This window comes from Lactuca virosa, chromosome 5 (assembly GCF_052849685.1).
Source record: "Lactuca virosa cultivar CGN04683 chromosome 5, Lactuca_virosa_CGN04683_v6, whole genome shotgun sequence".
Classification (NCBI taxonomy): Eukaryota; Viridiplantae; Streptophyta; class Magnoliopsida; order Asterales; family Asteraceae; genus Lactuca; species Lactuca virosa.
The window spans coordinates 83,834,278-83,852,914 of NC_136430.1; the positions used below are offsets into that span (position 1 = coordinate 83,834,278).

The 18,637-nt window shown below is 37.3% G+C and overlaps 1 protein-coding gene across 4 annotated transcripts in view; it reads left to right on the forward strand.

Moving 5' to 3' along the window:
- The first annotated feature begins 3,891 nt into the window (after positions 1-3,891).
- Positions 3,892-18,637, forward strand: part of LOC145117366 (1-acylglycerol-3-phosphate O-acyltransferase-like) — a 79,803-nt gene continuing 65,057 nt past the window's right edge. Inside the window, exons 1-10 of one of the 4 annotated variants that reach the window (XM_079053664.1) lie at positions 3,892-4,318; positions 4,725-4,961; positions 5,079-5,125; positions 5,392-5,510; positions 5,600-5,760; positions 5,850-5,950; positions 6,044-6,143; positions 6,800-6,923; positions 7,053-7,134; positions 14,475-14,552. In XM_079053664.1, coding sequence (XP_078909790.1) covers positions 4,095-4,318; positions 4,725-4,961; positions 5,079-5,125; positions 5,392-5,510; positions 5,600-5,760; positions 5,850-5,950; positions 6,044-6,143; positions 6,800-6,923; positions 7,053-7,134; positions 14,475-14,485 — 1,206 coding nt within the window. In that variant the 5' untranslated portion in view covers positions 3,892-4,094 and the 3' untranslated portion in view covers positions 14,486-14,552. Of the gene's footprint in view, positions 4,319-4,724; positions 4,962-5,078; positions 5,126-5,391; positions 5,511-5,599; positions 5,761-5,849; positions 5,951-6,043; positions 6,144-6,799; positions 6,924-7,052; positions 7,314-7,543; positions 7,654-14,474; positions 14,553-18,637 lie in introns of those variants that run through there. The other 3 variants (XM_079053662.1, XM_079053665.1, XM_079053663.1) reach the window with 3 other exon arrangements.

Consider the following 18,637-nt stretch of genomic DNA (forward strand, 5'->3'; position numbering starts at 1 on the left):
TGTTTGTTTCTCATCACTATGTATTATGTTTGTTTCTCATCACTATGTATTACTCATGAATGAACTGACTCATTGTATGTTTCATTGTTCTAGTAATAGTATTAGTAACTTCCTAAACTACGCCTATCGTAGTTTACTAGTAATATGACTTGAATGTATAAACATGTATGTATGCCTTTGCTACCCAAAGGTTTTGAATAGAAAGAAGGAACTTTTATATCTATATACATATACATAATATATAACTAGGATTCAAACGACCTTCGGACAAATAACCGATACCCTAAGTCCACAACCAAACGAGGAACAGGAGGTAAGGTGAGTTATCAGTCCTAAGTCCTTTCAATCCTACTTATATAACTATATCTATAAAGATACACATATAACAGAATATAAGTGTAAAAGAGTTTAAGTAAAAGTAATTGACATGAAAAGGATTTACTAAAAGGAATTGACATGCAAAAGAGTTTGATAAAAGTATTTGATATGTAAAAGGGTTTGTAAAACAGTTTGAAAAGTAAGAAATCCACTTGTTTGGTAGTTATTAATCACATGTGATTGATATAATAACTATAATAGTTCAACTTGTATCCCCCCCCCCATAAAAGCATTTAAAAACATTTAAAAGGTTAATTAAGGGGTATGAACTCACCTGTAGTGAGTGGTTTGGATGAACGGATTGATATAGGATGCTAAGTGTCAAGTGAAGACTTGAGCACACACAAGGATCCTAGTTAACATATAAAGACACATATATGTATCCAAGTAGTTATAAAACAACTAATTAACCAAGTTAAGACATCCTAAGACATGTAAAACACTTGATTTAAGTGCTATAAGTCCTAAGGATTGCATCTAAGGGTTGTAGGACTTGGCTATTGAGTTTAGGGTTCAAGGGGACCCTCTATTGGAGTTTACGGTTTTGTGACCAACTCCTTTGGAGTTTACGGTCGTAAACCCATGAGTTTACGGCCGTAAACTCATGGCACTTCTACCATTTTGTGTTTTGAAGCTTTTCAAGGCATAAGGAAGCATCCTACTTCAAGTATAAGCCTTAGGAAGTGTTTGTGGCATCATTTCACTTCTAAATGGAGTTTACGGCCCATGGACCACTTCTCCATGTGTTTACGGCCGTAAACCCATATGGTTTATGGTCTTTTTGATGTTTTAAGTCCTAAGCACATCAAGGATGGGATCTAGACTAGTTTCCAAGGCTTAGTAAGGGACTAGGGCACACTTTGGCCCCTTTGTTAGGGTTTACGGTCCAAGAACATCTTGGACCGTAAACACCTTTGATCTAGTGTTTCCTTGTGATTTCTAGATGTTTTAGAAGTGTAACAAGTCTTATAACAAGCCAAGGTAAGAGTACTTACTATGTAGAAGCTTGAAAAGGTGCTAGAAGTCCAAGAACACTAGTGTGTGTTCTTGGTGAAACTAAGAACACTTGAAGATCTACACAAATGGAATGATTTCATGGATGAAATCATGTAAGCTCACTAGATTAGGGTAGATATCAACTAAACAAGGAAGAAAACACTTACTTTCTTGAAGATTTTTGAAGAACTTTGGATGATACTTGAGAGAGAATTGGTTCTAGACTTGGAAGTGTGAAAAAAGTTAAAAATAAACTAAGTGTCACTTATATAGTCATTAGGGTTTACGACCCTAATACCATTTGGGCCGTAAACTCCAAACTCTTGGAGTTTTTGGAACTTTATTGATGCACAATAAACCCTAAGGCATCCTCTCTCCTGCTATCTCCTGAAGCACTAACTTTAAAACACTCAAACTTATTCCAAAAAGCTTGAAAGTTAGCAGAAACTTTTATGACTTCTATTGAATTGAATGGTTGTACAGAATAGAAATTTCGGGTTGTCACAACATGCCTTTGAAAAGTGTGGGTGGTGACTTCCAAACTATACCGATATTATAGTTTATCTTGTTGGTCTGAAATTATTTATTTATTCTTTTATATAAATATAAAGGTGTGTTCCAACATGAAAAATATGAAATCAAAGCATAGTATGTTGATGTTAAAAACTCCCTAGATTTTGTGTTTGACTATAGTGTACTTTTTTTGCAAATAAAACCATCCTTTAATAAAAGTTCCCAAAACCCATATAGTTTACAGATCTTAACTTTTATTATGATTTTATAACTTTGATCATGTTAGTTTTTGCTAATATAAATATATTCATATCACAATATTTATACCAAACTAGAGTATACATTAACCTGTACAAAATAATAATTTATCCTTAACATACAGAGGATAAACTAGTAGTTATTTGTGGAATAAACAAAGTTTGACTTGTATTCCCCCCCCCCCTAAAACATAGAAAAAAAGCTTGAAAATATGGGGGTATGAAGCTCACCTGAGTTGATTTTGTGGAGGTTTTTGAAGTGCAGAGAAGAGATCTTGAGCCTAAGCACTAAAATGTCCTTGATGAACTCCTTGAAGCCTAAATTATCCTAAGAAGGTTAACACACAACTTTGTGTGTAAATAAGATGAATTTAACCAAATAATATGTAAGAATACTAGGAGATTTCGAAATGGCTCACCAAAATTCAAAGAACCACCTTGATGATAATGATTTTTGGAATGACCAACTTGTTCTTGAGAGGAGTTTAATTTATTTGTTAAGTGGAGTGAGGGAGGGATTTTTAGAGGAAGTATGAAGTATTCATAGAATAAAATGAGGTAATGGTGAGGATTCACAAAATGGGTTCTCGTTTAAATAAGGGAAGTGAAGCTGATTTGAAGTTTACTTGGGGAACTGTTGGATAATTCATAAGGATCTGTGATTGCATGAGAAAATGGCAAAAGACAACTCATAAATCCGTAAACACTTAAAATATCTAAGTGTTTACGCCCAAGATGCTCCCTAGGAAGGTGTTTACGCCCAAACATCACATCCCTAAGGTAGTTTACGCCTCTAATGTGGTCCACCAAGGTGTTTACACCCTAAGATTAATTCCTAAAGTAGTTTACGCCCAAGTAAGGTCCACTAAGGGGTGTTTACGCCCTAGGATCCTTCCTAGGATGGTGTTCACGTCCATTCATGGCCCAAATGAAGGGGTTCACGACCAAACATGGCCTAATGAAAAGGGTTTATGGTCTTAGAATGTATCCTTAAGTGTGTTTACGTTTTGGATGATTTTTATAAGTGTGTATATGATTCTAGTGCTTAGAAAGCTTAAAATGATGGCCTTAAAGTTCAAGCATTCAAGGTTGCAACATAACACAAGTTCTTATATCCATCTCATGTGATTCTTAACCAAATCCATTTGTCTAGTTTTTGCCTTGATAAACTTGTTTACTTTCAAGAGATTACCTTGTATGTGATTTCCTAAGTGTATACTTCCATGTACAAGCACCTATGCTCTTTCGGTCTTCAAGGTTTTCATTGTAATAGGGTTACAATTTAGACATTGCTTGATCTAATTATTTCGGGTTGTCACACTAGTGGAGCAAAGCAGCTGCAATGGGTGGTTGGGCAGTGGTTGAAGGAGGAAGAACCATTGTTGCTTTGGCTGGCGATCAAGAAATGTGTGTGTGAGAGAGAGAGAGAGAGAGAGAGAGAGAGAGAGAGAGAGAGAGAGAGAGAGAGAGAGAGGTGGGCCCCATAATTTTTATTAATAAAACTTTAAATTAAATAGAAAAAACCATAAAAAATGTATCAGAAGGGCATTTTAGTCATTTCAGTTTTCTGAGGGACCAAAAATGCAACGAAACTAGCTCAAAATGACCAACAATCCAAAAAATTCGTGGTTTGGACTAAAACCCAAAAAAATGCACACCACAGGGACCATTTTTGCAATTTTGTCATAATATAATAAATAAAAGATATAGTTTCCAAAAATATCTCTTCATTTTTACTAAAGTGCAGAAGTTCGAATTCGTTTCGCCTTCCTTTTCCATTAAAGGCAAAATTCAGATGGTCTTCAACCGCCATTGACGTGGGAAGCCGGCAAACGCGACCATTTTCCTCACTTGTATTTCAATCCCGACGAAAGATTGCCTGTTTTCGATCTTCGTTTCAAGTCCTGTTTTGGATACCAATCGGTCTAAGCAGTTAACAGAATCCAGTTTATGAGCTATAGACTTGGTCTGCGACGTGCGGAGTCGAGTTCCCTGGCCAAGGCTATGGCGCAGGAATTGAACTCATCTGCGCCGGCAACCGCAACAGCAACAGCCGCCACTGCAACTTCAACGTCAACGACGAAGAAATCGCTATGGCCTTCTGCTCTTCGTTGGATTCCCACATCTACTGATCACATTATTTCCGCTGAAAAACGCCTTCTATCTCTTGTCAAGTAATTCCCTCTCTTCCTTGGCCAATTGTTATCATTCAGTCATCAAAATTGTAAAATTTCTCTTATTATTTGGAATGCTCTACTTCTGATCATCCCTCGTCCTAGAATAGCTAGAATACCTAAATTCTAGTAAATAATATCTTAATCAAATTAGATCTTCTGGAGAGTGTAAACTGGGAGATCAGTTTATAAGCAAAAAAAAGTATGCAGATATTCACATATCTCCAGCAATGGAAGCTTGAGGTCTATCTAATCTCAGACATCCTTTGGTTATTTTATTTTACATAAAGTTCTTTGGTTATTTTATTTTACATAAAGTTCTTTGGTTATTTTATTTTACATAAAGTTGATCGTAGTGACAGATATGTAATGTAGATGTTGTTGTTTGTGTTGGATTGAATACCAGGACACCATATACTCAAGAGCTGGTTGATATCGGATCTGGCCCACCAGGATCTAAAGTCAGGTGGTTTCGTTCTGCTAGCAATGAATCAAGATTTATCAACACCATCACTTTTGACAGCAAACAGGATTCTCCTACTCTTGTAATGGTGCATGGATATGCAGCTTCTCAAGGTTTCTTTTTTAAAAATTTCGACACTCTTGCCAAACACTTCAGGGTGATTGCAATCGATCAGCTAGGGTCAGTTTTTTACATAATCTTTGACCAAATTCTGCATATTATTGTAGTGATTCGTTATCTTCTAGATAGTTTCAATTTTCTAGCTTATTTATTGTAGTTTTGTTTCTTGTATGGCAGTTGGGGTGCATCTAGCAGGCCTGATTTCACTTGCACAAGTACAGAAGGTTAGGTTTTTACTAGCCTATTACTTTTCTTTTCCATGAATAGCTAAACCTATAAATGATGTTTGAAAAGTATTTGAAAAAATGACATGACACTTGGGGAAATGGAAGGAAAAAATAGTTGAGGATAAACTTGTTAAAAGTTTGCGCTAATGGGGAAAACCTCATTCCCCTTCTTTCTCTGTTAAGCCCTTTTCTATACAATAAGGGTAAAATGGTCATTAAGTAAAAAAGAAACATCACTAACTGTGAGATTTTTTTTAGTGCAGAAACTGAAGCTTGGTTTATCGATTCCTTTGAGGAATGGCGTAAGGCCAAAAACCTCAGCAACTTTATTTTGCTTGGACACTCGTTTGGAGGATACATTGCATCCAAATATGCTCTCAAAGTAAGTTTTCTTACTGATATATATCAATAAAAAACAAAATAATAATTAAATAAGATGACCCTTTATACTGATTATTGAAAATATTGAAGCACCCGGAGCACGTACAACATCTGATTTTGGTGGGACCCGCGGGAGTTACATCAGAAATCGAACAAAAATCCGAAAGACTTGCAAAATTCCAAAAAACATGGACAGGAGCTATTTTGAATCATTTATGGGAGTCTAATTTTACTCCTATGAAGGTTGTCAGGTAAAATATGTTTTCTTTATTTAATTATCATCTTTATTTTTATAATGTTTCAAATTTATTTATTTTTATTTTTTTTTAAATTATTGCAGAGGTTTAGGGCCATTTGGTCCAAATTTGGTCCGTAAATATACAAGTGCAAGATTTGGTGAAGGTGAAGGGTTGGCTGAGCAAGAGTCTGCATTACTTACAGGTGATTGAAAGTTGACCGAATTGACCATATTGACATTTTAATATTTTGGAATAAATGGGTATTAATATTTAATTATTAATGTTTTTATTGAAGATTATGTGTACCATACTTTGGCTGCAAAGGCCAGTGGAGAGCTCTGTTTGAAGCATATTTTTTCATTTGGGGCCTTTGCTCGGAGTTCTCTATTACAAGGGTCCGTCTTTCTTTTTGACTTGATGGACTTAATACAAACAAATATATATATATATATATATATATATATATATATATATATATATACACTCACACATACAGCGTGCATGCATGCATGCATATCGCATGCATACATGCATACATAGATTTCTTTTTTACTCGATACGAAAAGGTCTTGATGTGTACTTAGAAAGGAGGGAGGGTTTTTGTATTCATACAAAAGGGTAAAATGGTAGTTGACTCTTATTTAGATAGTTCAAAAAAGAAACAGCCTATGTTCATACTACATTTATTCTATCAAGTGATGAATGGATAAATGATATCTTTTTCGGGTAACTATTAAGGGGTTGATTCTTTTATACTTAATGAGCCTAAGGGTAAAATGGTCATTTGGTTTCATTGAGGCGGTTTATTCGGTCTAGAAAATAAAGAAACAGACTTTTTGAATGCAACACTTTATCCGTACAGATATCATTACCCGTTCAGCCACTTTATCTATATAGGACTTAATGGGGGAAAAAAGAAACATTTGTTTCTTTTACTGTTTGAATATGATGAGTAAATGACCTATTTACCCTTCTTCTTTGTTTGGTTTAGGTCACCCACCACCACCCATCAAGGGTAAAAATGACATTTATTTTTATGGTTTGGCTGCAGATCTTCTGAATGGAAAGTGCCAACGACCTTTATATACGGTTTTCAGGATTGGATGGATTACAAGGGGGCGGAGGCAGCACGGAAGAATATGAATGTCTCGTGTGAAATCATTCGGGTCCCACAGGTCTCTTTCCTTATGCATTGACACAAATGGTTGTTCTTTTTGTTTTTATATATTTCAATAGAAGTATCTATTTTGTTTTTATGTATTTGATTTTGTTTAACATGTGCTGATGTAATATATGATTTGTAGGCTGGTCACTTTGTGTTTCTGGACAATACAAAGGGCTTTCACTCATCAATGTTGCATGCTTGCAGGAGATTTCTGTCTCCAGGTATGGCTAACTATCCTCTAGAAGAAGGCGTTATATCCGTCTAATTTACCAATTTGACCTTGTTAATACATTATACTCGACACAAACTAAATACAACACTTGTATTATAGCTTACGATTTGATTGAATGCATATTGGCACAATGTAATTAAAAAAGTAATTGGTATTTTTTTTATTTGACTTAATGGTCTTAACGAGTTAAGTTTTTAATCTGGACAACTATATATGGTTGTTTCTTTTTGACTTGGTTCGTGTCACACCTCCAAACCGGAACGACAGAAACGTTCGGGTGTGGAGGACGTCATGTCAAGTATCACAACACATGCATCATAGTAATCAAAGTAACAACACCATTGTATTGATAATATAATATTTACATTGTGTTCAAAACATTACTTGAAATGTATAAGAAATACAACAAAAGATAAGACGTAAAGCTCCGTATTCGCAACACCTGGAAGAGAGTACTTGTCTACTAACGACCCTGAGAATACAAACGGTTTGAAAAAGTGTCAACATTAAAGTTGGTGAGTTCATAAGTATTTTTGTTATAGAAAGTATATCCTTTATTCTTTTGAAAAGTTTGCCAGTTCCTCCAGAAAATCCTATATTTTCTGCTGATAAATGATAAGTAAAAACGACTCATGATTGTTCCTTCTACGAATACTTAGTGAATACAAGTCATATACATTTAGATCGAACAGATAGTCGATTGTGTGGTTCTGCCCTAAGCCCACAACCAAACAAGGAACAAGAAATGAGTCGGAATCCACACATCCCACTATCTGTCGGATCTTCATGTATCTAACCCTGATGTATTTACTAAGTACATTAAGTTTAATGATCCTTTAATTTGAAAACGTTTCCTTAAGAAAATCCTATATTTTCTTAATAAGTAAAATGAATGTAGTTAATCCTTCTGTAATCATTCAGTGAATACTAATTATATATAATACAGGTCGATTAGACAGTTGAATGGGTGAATCTGCCCTAAGCCCACAACCAAACAAGAAACAGGAAATGAGGCGGAAGTCACACATTCCACTGTCTACCGGATCTTTATTATATATAATCCTAATGTATTCATCAAGTAATTACATACACATTAACGAATCTCTGGTAAAATGGTAACCAAAATAGTTCTTTCCATACTCACTTAGTGTATACTAACTATATATAACCTAATATCGAACGGACAATTGAATGTGTGAATCTGCCCTAAGTCCACAACCAAACAAGGAACAGGAAATGAGGCGGAAGTCACACATTCCATTGCCTATCGAATATTATTTATATATAATTTGAATGTATAAACTAAGGAATTATAGAATTAACCATAAATGTCCTTTATGTAATACTAGTTTAATAAGAAGTATTAAACCTTTTGTAAATAAGTTTCTAGTTTTACTAACTCTATTGTGAAACATTGATTTCGGAAGGTTCTATCGAAAACTGTTTATCTTCCAAAATAACGATGTAAACCATAGAAAATCCTATATTTTCTATAAAACTGATTTGTAGTCTTAAACGCTCCAAGATTGAGAAGCACAAGTATAATTACCATACTTAGCTTAATGATACCCAGTTTTGTTTATCAGTGACTCTATCTGAACATGTAATTACCCTGAAAACGCGACATGACGATACTACCCTCATATGATCACTTAGTACACACGAGTTGTATAATACCGAGATCGAATAGACAGTTGAATGGGTGAATCTGCCCTAAGCCCACAACCAAACAAGGAACAGGAAATGAGGCGGAAGTCGCACATTCCACTGTCTATCGGACTTCAATTTTATCTAACCTTATTGTATATACTGAGATATCATATAGTTAGTATCCCTTGAGACGGTCGATGTAAAAGTATATTACTACGTAAATATATCGTTATTTTCTCTTTGTGAGGTCTTATAATCATACTAATATGACGGATACCGTGATATGACTTGAATGGTTGTCAATATTGAAAAATGACGTTTGTCACCCATTAACCTGTCGGTTAAACAGGGTGCGGGATTGTCAATCCTGTATAAATCTATACACAAACTCACGCTCTCCCTCTAAGAGACTCTGGTTCATAAGACTGGACTTCTCTTGGTACTTAGGTAAGTACTCGGAGATGAGATTCACAATTTGATTAACGACTTTACAAGTAATACAGTGAAAACCCTTTTTATAACTAACAAGTACTTTTTGTAAAAAGATTTCCTTTTGTTTCATAAACTATACTTATTATAGTTTATAAGTTCATTTCGTTGTTTTAACCTGAACTATACAAAATAGTTTCTATAAACCATAAACTATGCCTATTATGGTTTACAAGTTAATTTCCCTGTTTTAACAAGTTTCAAGTTCAAAATACATTTAAACGATAAGAAAACATAATAAATAAATTATGTTTTTAGACACAACCATAAACTAGGCTTAGAGACTCTCAAACTGGCCTTAAACACAGTAAACAGATAATAGAAACGAGCCTGACTTTTGATTGAATTGGATTGATTTACAAGAAGAAAATAACTGGGTGTTACATTATCCACCCGTTAAAGGGAATTTCGTCCCGAAATTCAGAATTCTGAGTGGTTACTCATGAATTTGGGAAACAGATGGGTACCTTGGTTCTATCTGATCTTCTGTTCTAAATGGTAGAGAGTGTGTGGATTTGGCTTACTTGACTACGTTTATCCAACTGGTAGGATGTTCACTCGTAGTTCTGGACAGCTTTGTCCTGAAGTTCATGGTAAGACTCATACTTGGTTCATCCATCATTGTCTTGTGTATACAAGTCGTATATAATTAAGATTAGTAAGATGGTCGGATGTGCGACTCTGCCCCAGGTCCACAACCAAACAAGGAACATGAGATAGAGCGGAAACACACATCCTAGATCTATAGAATCTTAATTATATACCACTCTCGCGTATACACTTAACAGTGATAGGTTAACCGTATTTGTCCTTAGCCTCTGTGCTCGAACTTGACTTGCTGTATAAGTGGTGTTCCTAGGAGATCTATTGGAAATACTCCGGAAGAAATGGAGACTTTCAGAATATCCTCGGTGTCTCCCTTTAAGTTCCTTGTCTACGGAGTAAACTAGAAAGACGTGGTACCCCTCGCATGGGTACTTCTGAGTTTTGAAACGAGAGATGATACGAAGGTTCGTGTCAAGTTTTGTTGTTATAGATTGAAAGGGTTTCGTTAGACGGCTGATTAAAGCGAAGGGTCTTTATGTAACAAGAAATTGGTAAGGTAAGGACCAAACCAATATATTTCTAAAGACGACATCGGAACTTCTTATCGTGATGACTATTAAGTCGAAAAGAACTACGTACTATTCTATGTATGTGTTTTCAGTGCCCTCCGATTTTATCATTGTTATTATTACTGCGAACAAACTGTACCGCATTAAGCGAGTACTAGCAGTATGAGTGTTATGATATTTGAGACTGATTAATTTTCATAAGATAATCCCTAACAGATCTTTCCATAATCGCTTGGTGTATACAATTCATGTATAATTAGGATTGGAAAGACAGTTGACTGAGTAACTCTGCTCTAAATCCCACAACAAACAAGGAACATGAAATAAGGTCCTACAAATCTTAATTATAAATGACCCTAATGTATACACTAAACCATCACAACTTATCTGCAAAGGGTTCTTAGTTTCTTTTATGAATGATGTATTTTGTTCAATTATTTATAATTATTTATAAAAAGTCTTAAGTTTTATTATATCATCATTGGGAAAACGTACCACTGTTCACAGGGGTTCCGAGACAGCATCTCCTGCGGTAATCATCAGTATTCTTCCATCCCCGCCAACATTCTTAATTATTGGATAATCCCTCTTAAAGTGTCCAATTTCACCGCACTGGTAACAAGCCGAGTTTACTCCAATATCGGGGACTTGGTTAAGGGGTTGTGCTGGTGCCCTACAGAAACGGGCAGTGTGCCCAGTCCTGTTGCAGTTCTGGCAGTGCATCTTCCGGCAAACTTTGGTATGATGAAAGTTACATTTGTTGCACTTCGGAAGGTTTCCAGCATATCGACTAACGGGTGCGGGAGGGGTAGGTGTCGTGGCAGCACGAGCAACAACTATCTGTTGTCTTTTCGAGGCCTCTTGTGTTGACCGTACTTTCTTCTTGCTCTCAGACTTTCTATTATTGTTGCTCTCTTTTGTTGACTCAGGAACGGGGGTCATTATTCCTTGGCGAACCCCATGGTCCACGAGACTCTGCGCCAATTGTTTGGCGCTGTCAAAAGTAGTTGATTTGGAGGCTAAAACACTTGCTTGAATCTGGGGAGATAATCCCTAGATGTACCTCTCTATCTTCTTACTCTCCGGGGTAACCATTTCGGGGCATAGTGCCGCTAGGTCACTAAATCTATTAGTGTAGGCCACTATGTCCGAGCCCGTCATGGTGAGACCCCAAAGCTCTTCCTCTAGCTTTTGTATTTCGCCTCTCGGGTAGTATTCTTTCATCATTATTGTCTTTAAGTTCTCCCATCCCATCGAATTAGCCACTGCAAGGGTCAGTGACTTGACATGGCCATTCCACCATGTCAGGGCTCTATCGGAGAAAGTGCAGACAGCAAATTTGACTTTGCTCCCTTCTAGGCACATGCAAATTTCGAAAGCTGACTCTGTTTTCTTGAACCATCACATTAAAGCAATGACTCCTCCAATTCCACTAAAGGATTTGGGTTTGCAATTCATGAAGTCTTTACACGTACACTCCCTAGGGAGTCCGTGGATATTTCCATAGTTAGACGTGTTAGCACCACTTCCAGTTCCATTGGCACCACTTGCGTGGATATGAGACATGGCGGCTGTTACGGCGACAGTCACCGCAGCCTGGAACATAACAGGATCATACTGTGGAGGTGGTGGCGGTGGATTCATGGTTGTGTTGTTATTACGCCTGATATTTCTACGAGGTGACATCTTTCTGACATAAAGTTTAAAGATGAAAGGTTGACAAAATATCGATATTATAAATCGAATGATATAATACCAGAATATTGAGTGTATCATGTTCCGAAAGTGTTTTGAAATCAATTCATAATAGAAGTCTATGTGAACATTGTGACAACCCGGAACTCCTATCTTGTTTAACTATTCAATTCATTCAATGTTAAACTCGTTTCTGTTATCATTTAGCACTGTTTAAGGGTTCGTTTAAGTGTTCTAAGCTTAAGTACAACCAAGGTTGAAGTTAGGAGCGAGTTAACAAGTCGTAAAGTAGCATTTCGGGCCATACACTCTTTCAGGAGGATTGTACGGCCGCACACATGGGTGTACGGCCGTACACCCCCTCATGGCCGCACACTCAAGGTGGTGGGTCACCCACCCCTATATATATGAGTAGACCTCCCTTCCTTCATTCCTTTCTTCCCTTGGCTGCACACTACTCCCTTTTCTCTCAAGTTTCTTCAACAGTGAACTCTCCAAGGCTTAAAAAACGTGAGTATTCCATCCTTTATCTTGTTATACTTGAAAGACCTCTTGATTTAAGCCTTGACTCTTCAAGTTTCATCATGTTCTTCATCATTTGAAGGAGTACGGCTGCACACCTTCATAAGGTTGGCCGTACACACCTTCAAGGCCCTCCAAAGTGAGAGTTTGGCCCCTATCTTCTAGTTGGACATGATCCTAGCCTTGATTCACCTTAAAGTCGACAAATTTGGCATAAACATGAAGGGTGTACGGCCGCACACCCCTTGTACGGCCGCACACACCTCTTAGGGCCGTAAACCCACTTTGATGATCATTTTAGGTCTCAAACTTGCATTTCAACTAAGCATGGGACCTAGAACACTTCTTGGATGCTAGTTAGGACCTTAGAAACGCCTCAAAAGCACACCTCTTCATGAGTGTACGGCCGTACACTCATGGGCCGTACACCCATGGCCGTACACACCCTTAGTGTGGCCGCACACCTTCCTCACTCAATCTCATATGATTTTAGCACTTAGTTCAAGTGTTTCCAAGTCCTTAGGGTAGTTTCCTATCATGTCTAGTCGTGAAATACCCTAATTTGAATCATATATGTGTTATTACATGTTAAATAGGATCCAATTGTGTTCGAGGCTTCACTTGACACTCAACATCTCACATTGATCTTTCACACAAACCACTCACTCGAGGTGAGTTCATACCCCTACGCTTTTATGATTTTTAAACGTTTTCAGGGGGGGGGGGATACAAGCCAAATAAAAATGATTTGTGAACTAATACAAAAGGACTTTTAACAAGTATAAAACTTATGCAATTGATACAGACAAACGTTTTCCGTATTTGTACAAAACAGTTAGCTATTTTATCCCTTTTGTACCATGTTGAGCATAAGAGACGTTTTCAACTTACAACCATAATTGCATAGTTTTTCAGACTCAATATTCACATCAACTACACTATATGCATGCAAACTATAATAGGTATAGTTTGGGGTTTTCAATATACAGTTTTTACGAATTCAGAGTTATTCACTACTACACATATAAACTATGACTGATTTAGTTTATGATATACACTACTACAAGAGTACAACACTTAATAATTATTTAAGTATAATTATTATCTCATACAGTATACACATGGATTTCACTACAGTAGATCACCACAGAACTACATGTAAACAAGTTAATACAGAATTGTGAGACTCTACTTCAAAACTGTACCCTTTGGTGTACTGTATTAAATCCTATCATAGTATAACCAGAGTCTCATGGAGGGAGAGCGTGAGATTTGTGAATAAATCTATTCTGCTAGCTACAGTTAGACAGGCATGCCTGGGGTGACAAATGTCATTTAACCAACACTTGAAGAACGTTGTAAAGGTCACTAGGTCATATCAAGCATGGTTATACGACTCACAATAATATAAACTAACCTTATTGTTTACGGGATTTCATTCTTCTTTAGTTTTATTTTCATTAATAAAACTAGCTCATAATATAACTGGAGGATTCCAGAGATTTCAACTCATAGTTTTATTATAAGAAATGAAACTACTATACATCACTGGTATTAACCAGGGTTTTCAAACATAACTTTCTATACATTACTGGTGATAGCCAGGGTTTTCATACAAAGGGATTTTCATTCAAAACAACGTTGTACAATACAGCTGATGGTAAACAGACATGCAAAGTAATACATTTAACACTACTACAACACACAGTATCAAACACATATGTTAGAAAATATCGGATTTTCTTGGAAAGCATACAAACATTTTACAAGTTCAAAGACAAGTTTTCTCTACAAAAACATCGCTTATGAACTCACCGGCTTTATGCTGATACTCTTTCAAAACTGCTTGTATTATCAGGGAATCAGTAGAGAGGTACCTCCTGGAGTTTTGAGAAGACGGAGTGCATAGAGTCACATCTTTCTATTTTTGATTATACTTTTGATGTATACAAACTATGTTTCAAAAAGATGTAAACCTTTTTATCATATATGTATTCAATGTTTGGTTGTGTTTACTATGATTGCTATGATACAATTGTTGTGATACTACGCGTGACGTCATCCACCCCCGAACGTTTCCGCTGTTCCGGTTTGGGGGTGTGACAGATTGGTATCAGAGTTCTTGTTTATAGTGAACTAAGTATACCGAACCTTACATGGTATACAACTATAAACACTAAGGGGCTGAAGTGCTATGAACTAAAAGTGTACTTTTAAAATATAAGTATTTTATAAGAAGTATACAAGTATACATACATAACAGAACCAGAGTCATAGGTAGAACAAAACAAAAGTATTTGGATGTTGGACACTGTGGTTAAACCTGGGCAGTTATGTAATCATGTCTAGGGTCAATATAGCCTGATCAACTATATTTATTCGAGACATGACCAACATGTGCTTGGGAGTGACTGTGGTGTGCAGCAGGCCTAAAACTTACCAAGTATATATACATCAAGATATCGATAGAACAGAACATACAACTTAAAATATACTATAGGAGTATTTTAGCTAGAGCCGAATACAACGTAAAGATTCATTCCAAGTGTTGCTACATATTTCTTCTTAGCGATAGTTTACTTTCATTAGTAACCCGTATCTATTTATCGCTTCGTAGAACACTTTGTCTACCAGGCTGAGATATATTTTGTATTATATCTCTTGATTCTAAAATTCTAAGGGACTTACCATCCTCTTCTTCCTGATTATTTTAGAACAAGATGCCTCCCCGAAGAAGACCCATCCGAAGGAACAACGACCCTCCGCCACCGCCCCCTCCTCAGTTCGACCCAACTATGTTCCAGGCAGCAGTTACGGCTGCTGTGGCTGCGGCGATGTCGCAGATTAATCAGGGCATCTCTGGTGGATCTGGAGGTGGACCCGATTCCCAAAGCCATGATGGAGGTCAGGGACACCAACAGGAGTGTTCCTATAAAGACTTCATGAATGCCAAACCCAAGTCCTTCGACGGCAATGGTGGAGTCATTGCCTTAACCCGATGGTTCGAGAAGATCGAATCCATCTTCGAAATTTGTGCCTGTTCCGAAGCCAACAAAGTGAAGTTCGCCGCTTGCACCTTCACTGACCGAGCACTGACCTGGTGGAATGGTCGTGTCAAATCCCTAACCTTGCCGCTAGCAAATGCCATGGGTTGGGATAACTTAAAGGAACTCATGCTTACGGAATACTGCCCAAGGGGCGAGATGCAGAAGTTGGAGCATGAGCTCTGGACCCTGAAGATGAAGGGTTCCGACATTGCTGCCTACACAACTAGATTCTGCGATCTGGCTCTCCTCTGTCAGGGAATGGTCACCCCGGAAAGCAAGAAAATTGAGAGGTATATCTGGGGACTGACGCCCCCAACTCAAGGGAATGTTTTGGCTGCTAAGCCCACTACTTTTGACAGTGCCAAGTGCCTGGCGCAGACTCTGATAGATCACGGGGTCAATCTTGATGAGGTGACAGCCGTTCCCGAGCCACAAAAGAAGAGTAGCGGGAAGAAGAAAAAGTTCTGGAACAAATGAAAGGGGCAGTCTTCACAGGAGCCCTCCAAGAAACAACAAACAGTGGCAGTCCACGCTGCTACCACTCCTGCTGCAGTTCCCGTTACTCTAACAACCCCCAGCCGTTATGCTGGAAACCTGCCTCTGTGCAACAAGTGCAACTACCATCATCATGGGCAGTGCCGAGAGATGTTGTGCACCAGTTGTGGTAAAAAGGGGCACACAACTCGATTCTGCAAGGCACCAGTCCAACCAACCAATCAGGCTCCTGGAGCGGGCGCTGGTCAAGCCTGTTATGGCTGTGGAGAGGTTGGGCACTTCAAAAGAAATTGCCCCAAGGCAACAACAGCGGGCAACACAGGGAGGGTACTAGCTATGGGCCAGGAGGAAGCGGTCGCTGATCCTACCGTTGTTATGAGTACGTTCCTCCTTGACCACTCTTATGCGTGCATTCTTTTCGATTATGGTGCGGAGAGGAGATTTGTTAGTCATGCATTCAAACATCTACTCAAATGTAAATCCCAACCTTTAACTGAAACATTTACCGTCGAGATGGCTAACGGAAAGAAAGAGAGCACTAACGACATATTCATAGGCTGTACTCTTACCCTGAACGTTCACTCCTTTCCCATCGATCTCATGCCAGTATCCATAAAGAGCTTCGATGTCATAATCGGCATGGATTGGTTGAGCCCCAATCGTGCTGATATCCTTTGCTTCGAGAAAGTTATTCGTCTCAATCTTCCCTCTGGCAAAGCCCTCACTAAGTTAAATTAGTTTCTTTCTTATTAGTATGATGTATACAACACTTTCTAGTTTATTCCTAATAAGGTAACGTTTGATAATGATCTCTCTAGGATCTTTCTCTTTGTTCGATCCTTTCTCGAAATTCTCCCTATAAACCCTCTTTTGGTTCTGTCTCGACTCCTCTGTTGGCTGATTGCGAGGTCTAGGTGTATCGGTTGTGCGAGAATGGAAATGTCTAAAGAATCTACGAGATTAATAAAACACCTTTATTAAAAATAGATTCTTACGAGAATGATCCTTACTAGGTCTTTCTATAATCACTTAGTGTATACAGATTATATATATTCCAAATCAAATAGACATTCGAATAAGTGATCCCACTCTAAAACCACATCCAAACAAGGAAAAGGAAGTAGAGTGAAAACCACCAATTCTAAGTCTATAAAATATCAATTATATATAACCTTATGTATACACTCAGTAATTATAACCTTACCAGTAGAGATCTTTTATTTTTCACATAAGTTATTTATAGTACCTAAAATACTCCTATAGTATTTTATGTTTGATTCTAGGATTTCTTTGTGTATAGGGTTGGTAAGTTTTAGACTTGCTGCAACACCGCTATCACTCCCAAACACATGTTGGTCATATCTCAAATAAATATAGTTGATCAGGCTGTAGTGATCCCAGATATGATTACATGAAGAAGTGTAGAATCATATATGAATCAAATCAGAGTAAAACAAATGTAAATTGAACACACGATGTATATAAGATCTGGTTTCTGCTCAATTATGCTTTCAACGTTTACAGAGAAAAATAGATAGGTTCTGTAAAGGACTCTTATCTAACTCTAGTAAAGTTCCCTATTTATAGGAACAGTGAAAACATACAAAAAATACTAAGGCTTAGACACTTAAGCTTCGTATGAAATTTCACCTTAGTAAATATATTAACAAACATTTGAAGGGTACAAAAGACTTCGACATATTACAACTAATTTCGACCCTTACATTCTCCCCCTTTGTAATAATGTCGACCTTCTTCAGTTCAAGAGAATCTGTATAGCATACAACATTACCCTTCGGATTTCAGAGTACCATGAAATAATCTTCTTCAACTCCTTGTCACCAGCATTATTTTCCGAACAATTATTCATACGAACAATAAAGTTCGTATACTAGGACGTTGTATATCTTTCAATTTCAGTGGTCTGGAACAAAAACCTTTTCACTTTCCCATTCTTGTCCTTTCCTGCGAAGACCATTCCAAATGGCTTTAAACAGATCTCCCCATCTGCAAACTTCTTCAGTTCAGCCTGAGTCTTCGGAACTTCCATTGGAACTTTCACTTCCATTCCCTTCGCAGTAGCTAACTCCACATCAGTAAGAGCTAAACACTCATAGTAATTGTCTATAAATATCTTGATGTGAGCAAGCCCAAGACGAAAAACTTCAGGATCAGTTTCTCGAAGATATGAAGCATCTATATCTTTTAACAACAATGCAACTTGTATAAGATCATGCAAGTTCATCAATGGAAAATCTGCTACTGAGAAATCACAAACTTGACCATTCGCCCTTGAAACAAAGAATCGAAGATTCTGCATCATATTCTCGAATAAAACATCCCTCTTTATACTGATCACCTTCTTTATCTTCACAAGTGACCATATTTCCTCTGGAAGTTTTCAAAGAACAACATGAAACCTGATTTTCATGTATGTGTACTCATCATCATTGTCAAACTTGTCAGCAATTTTGTACTG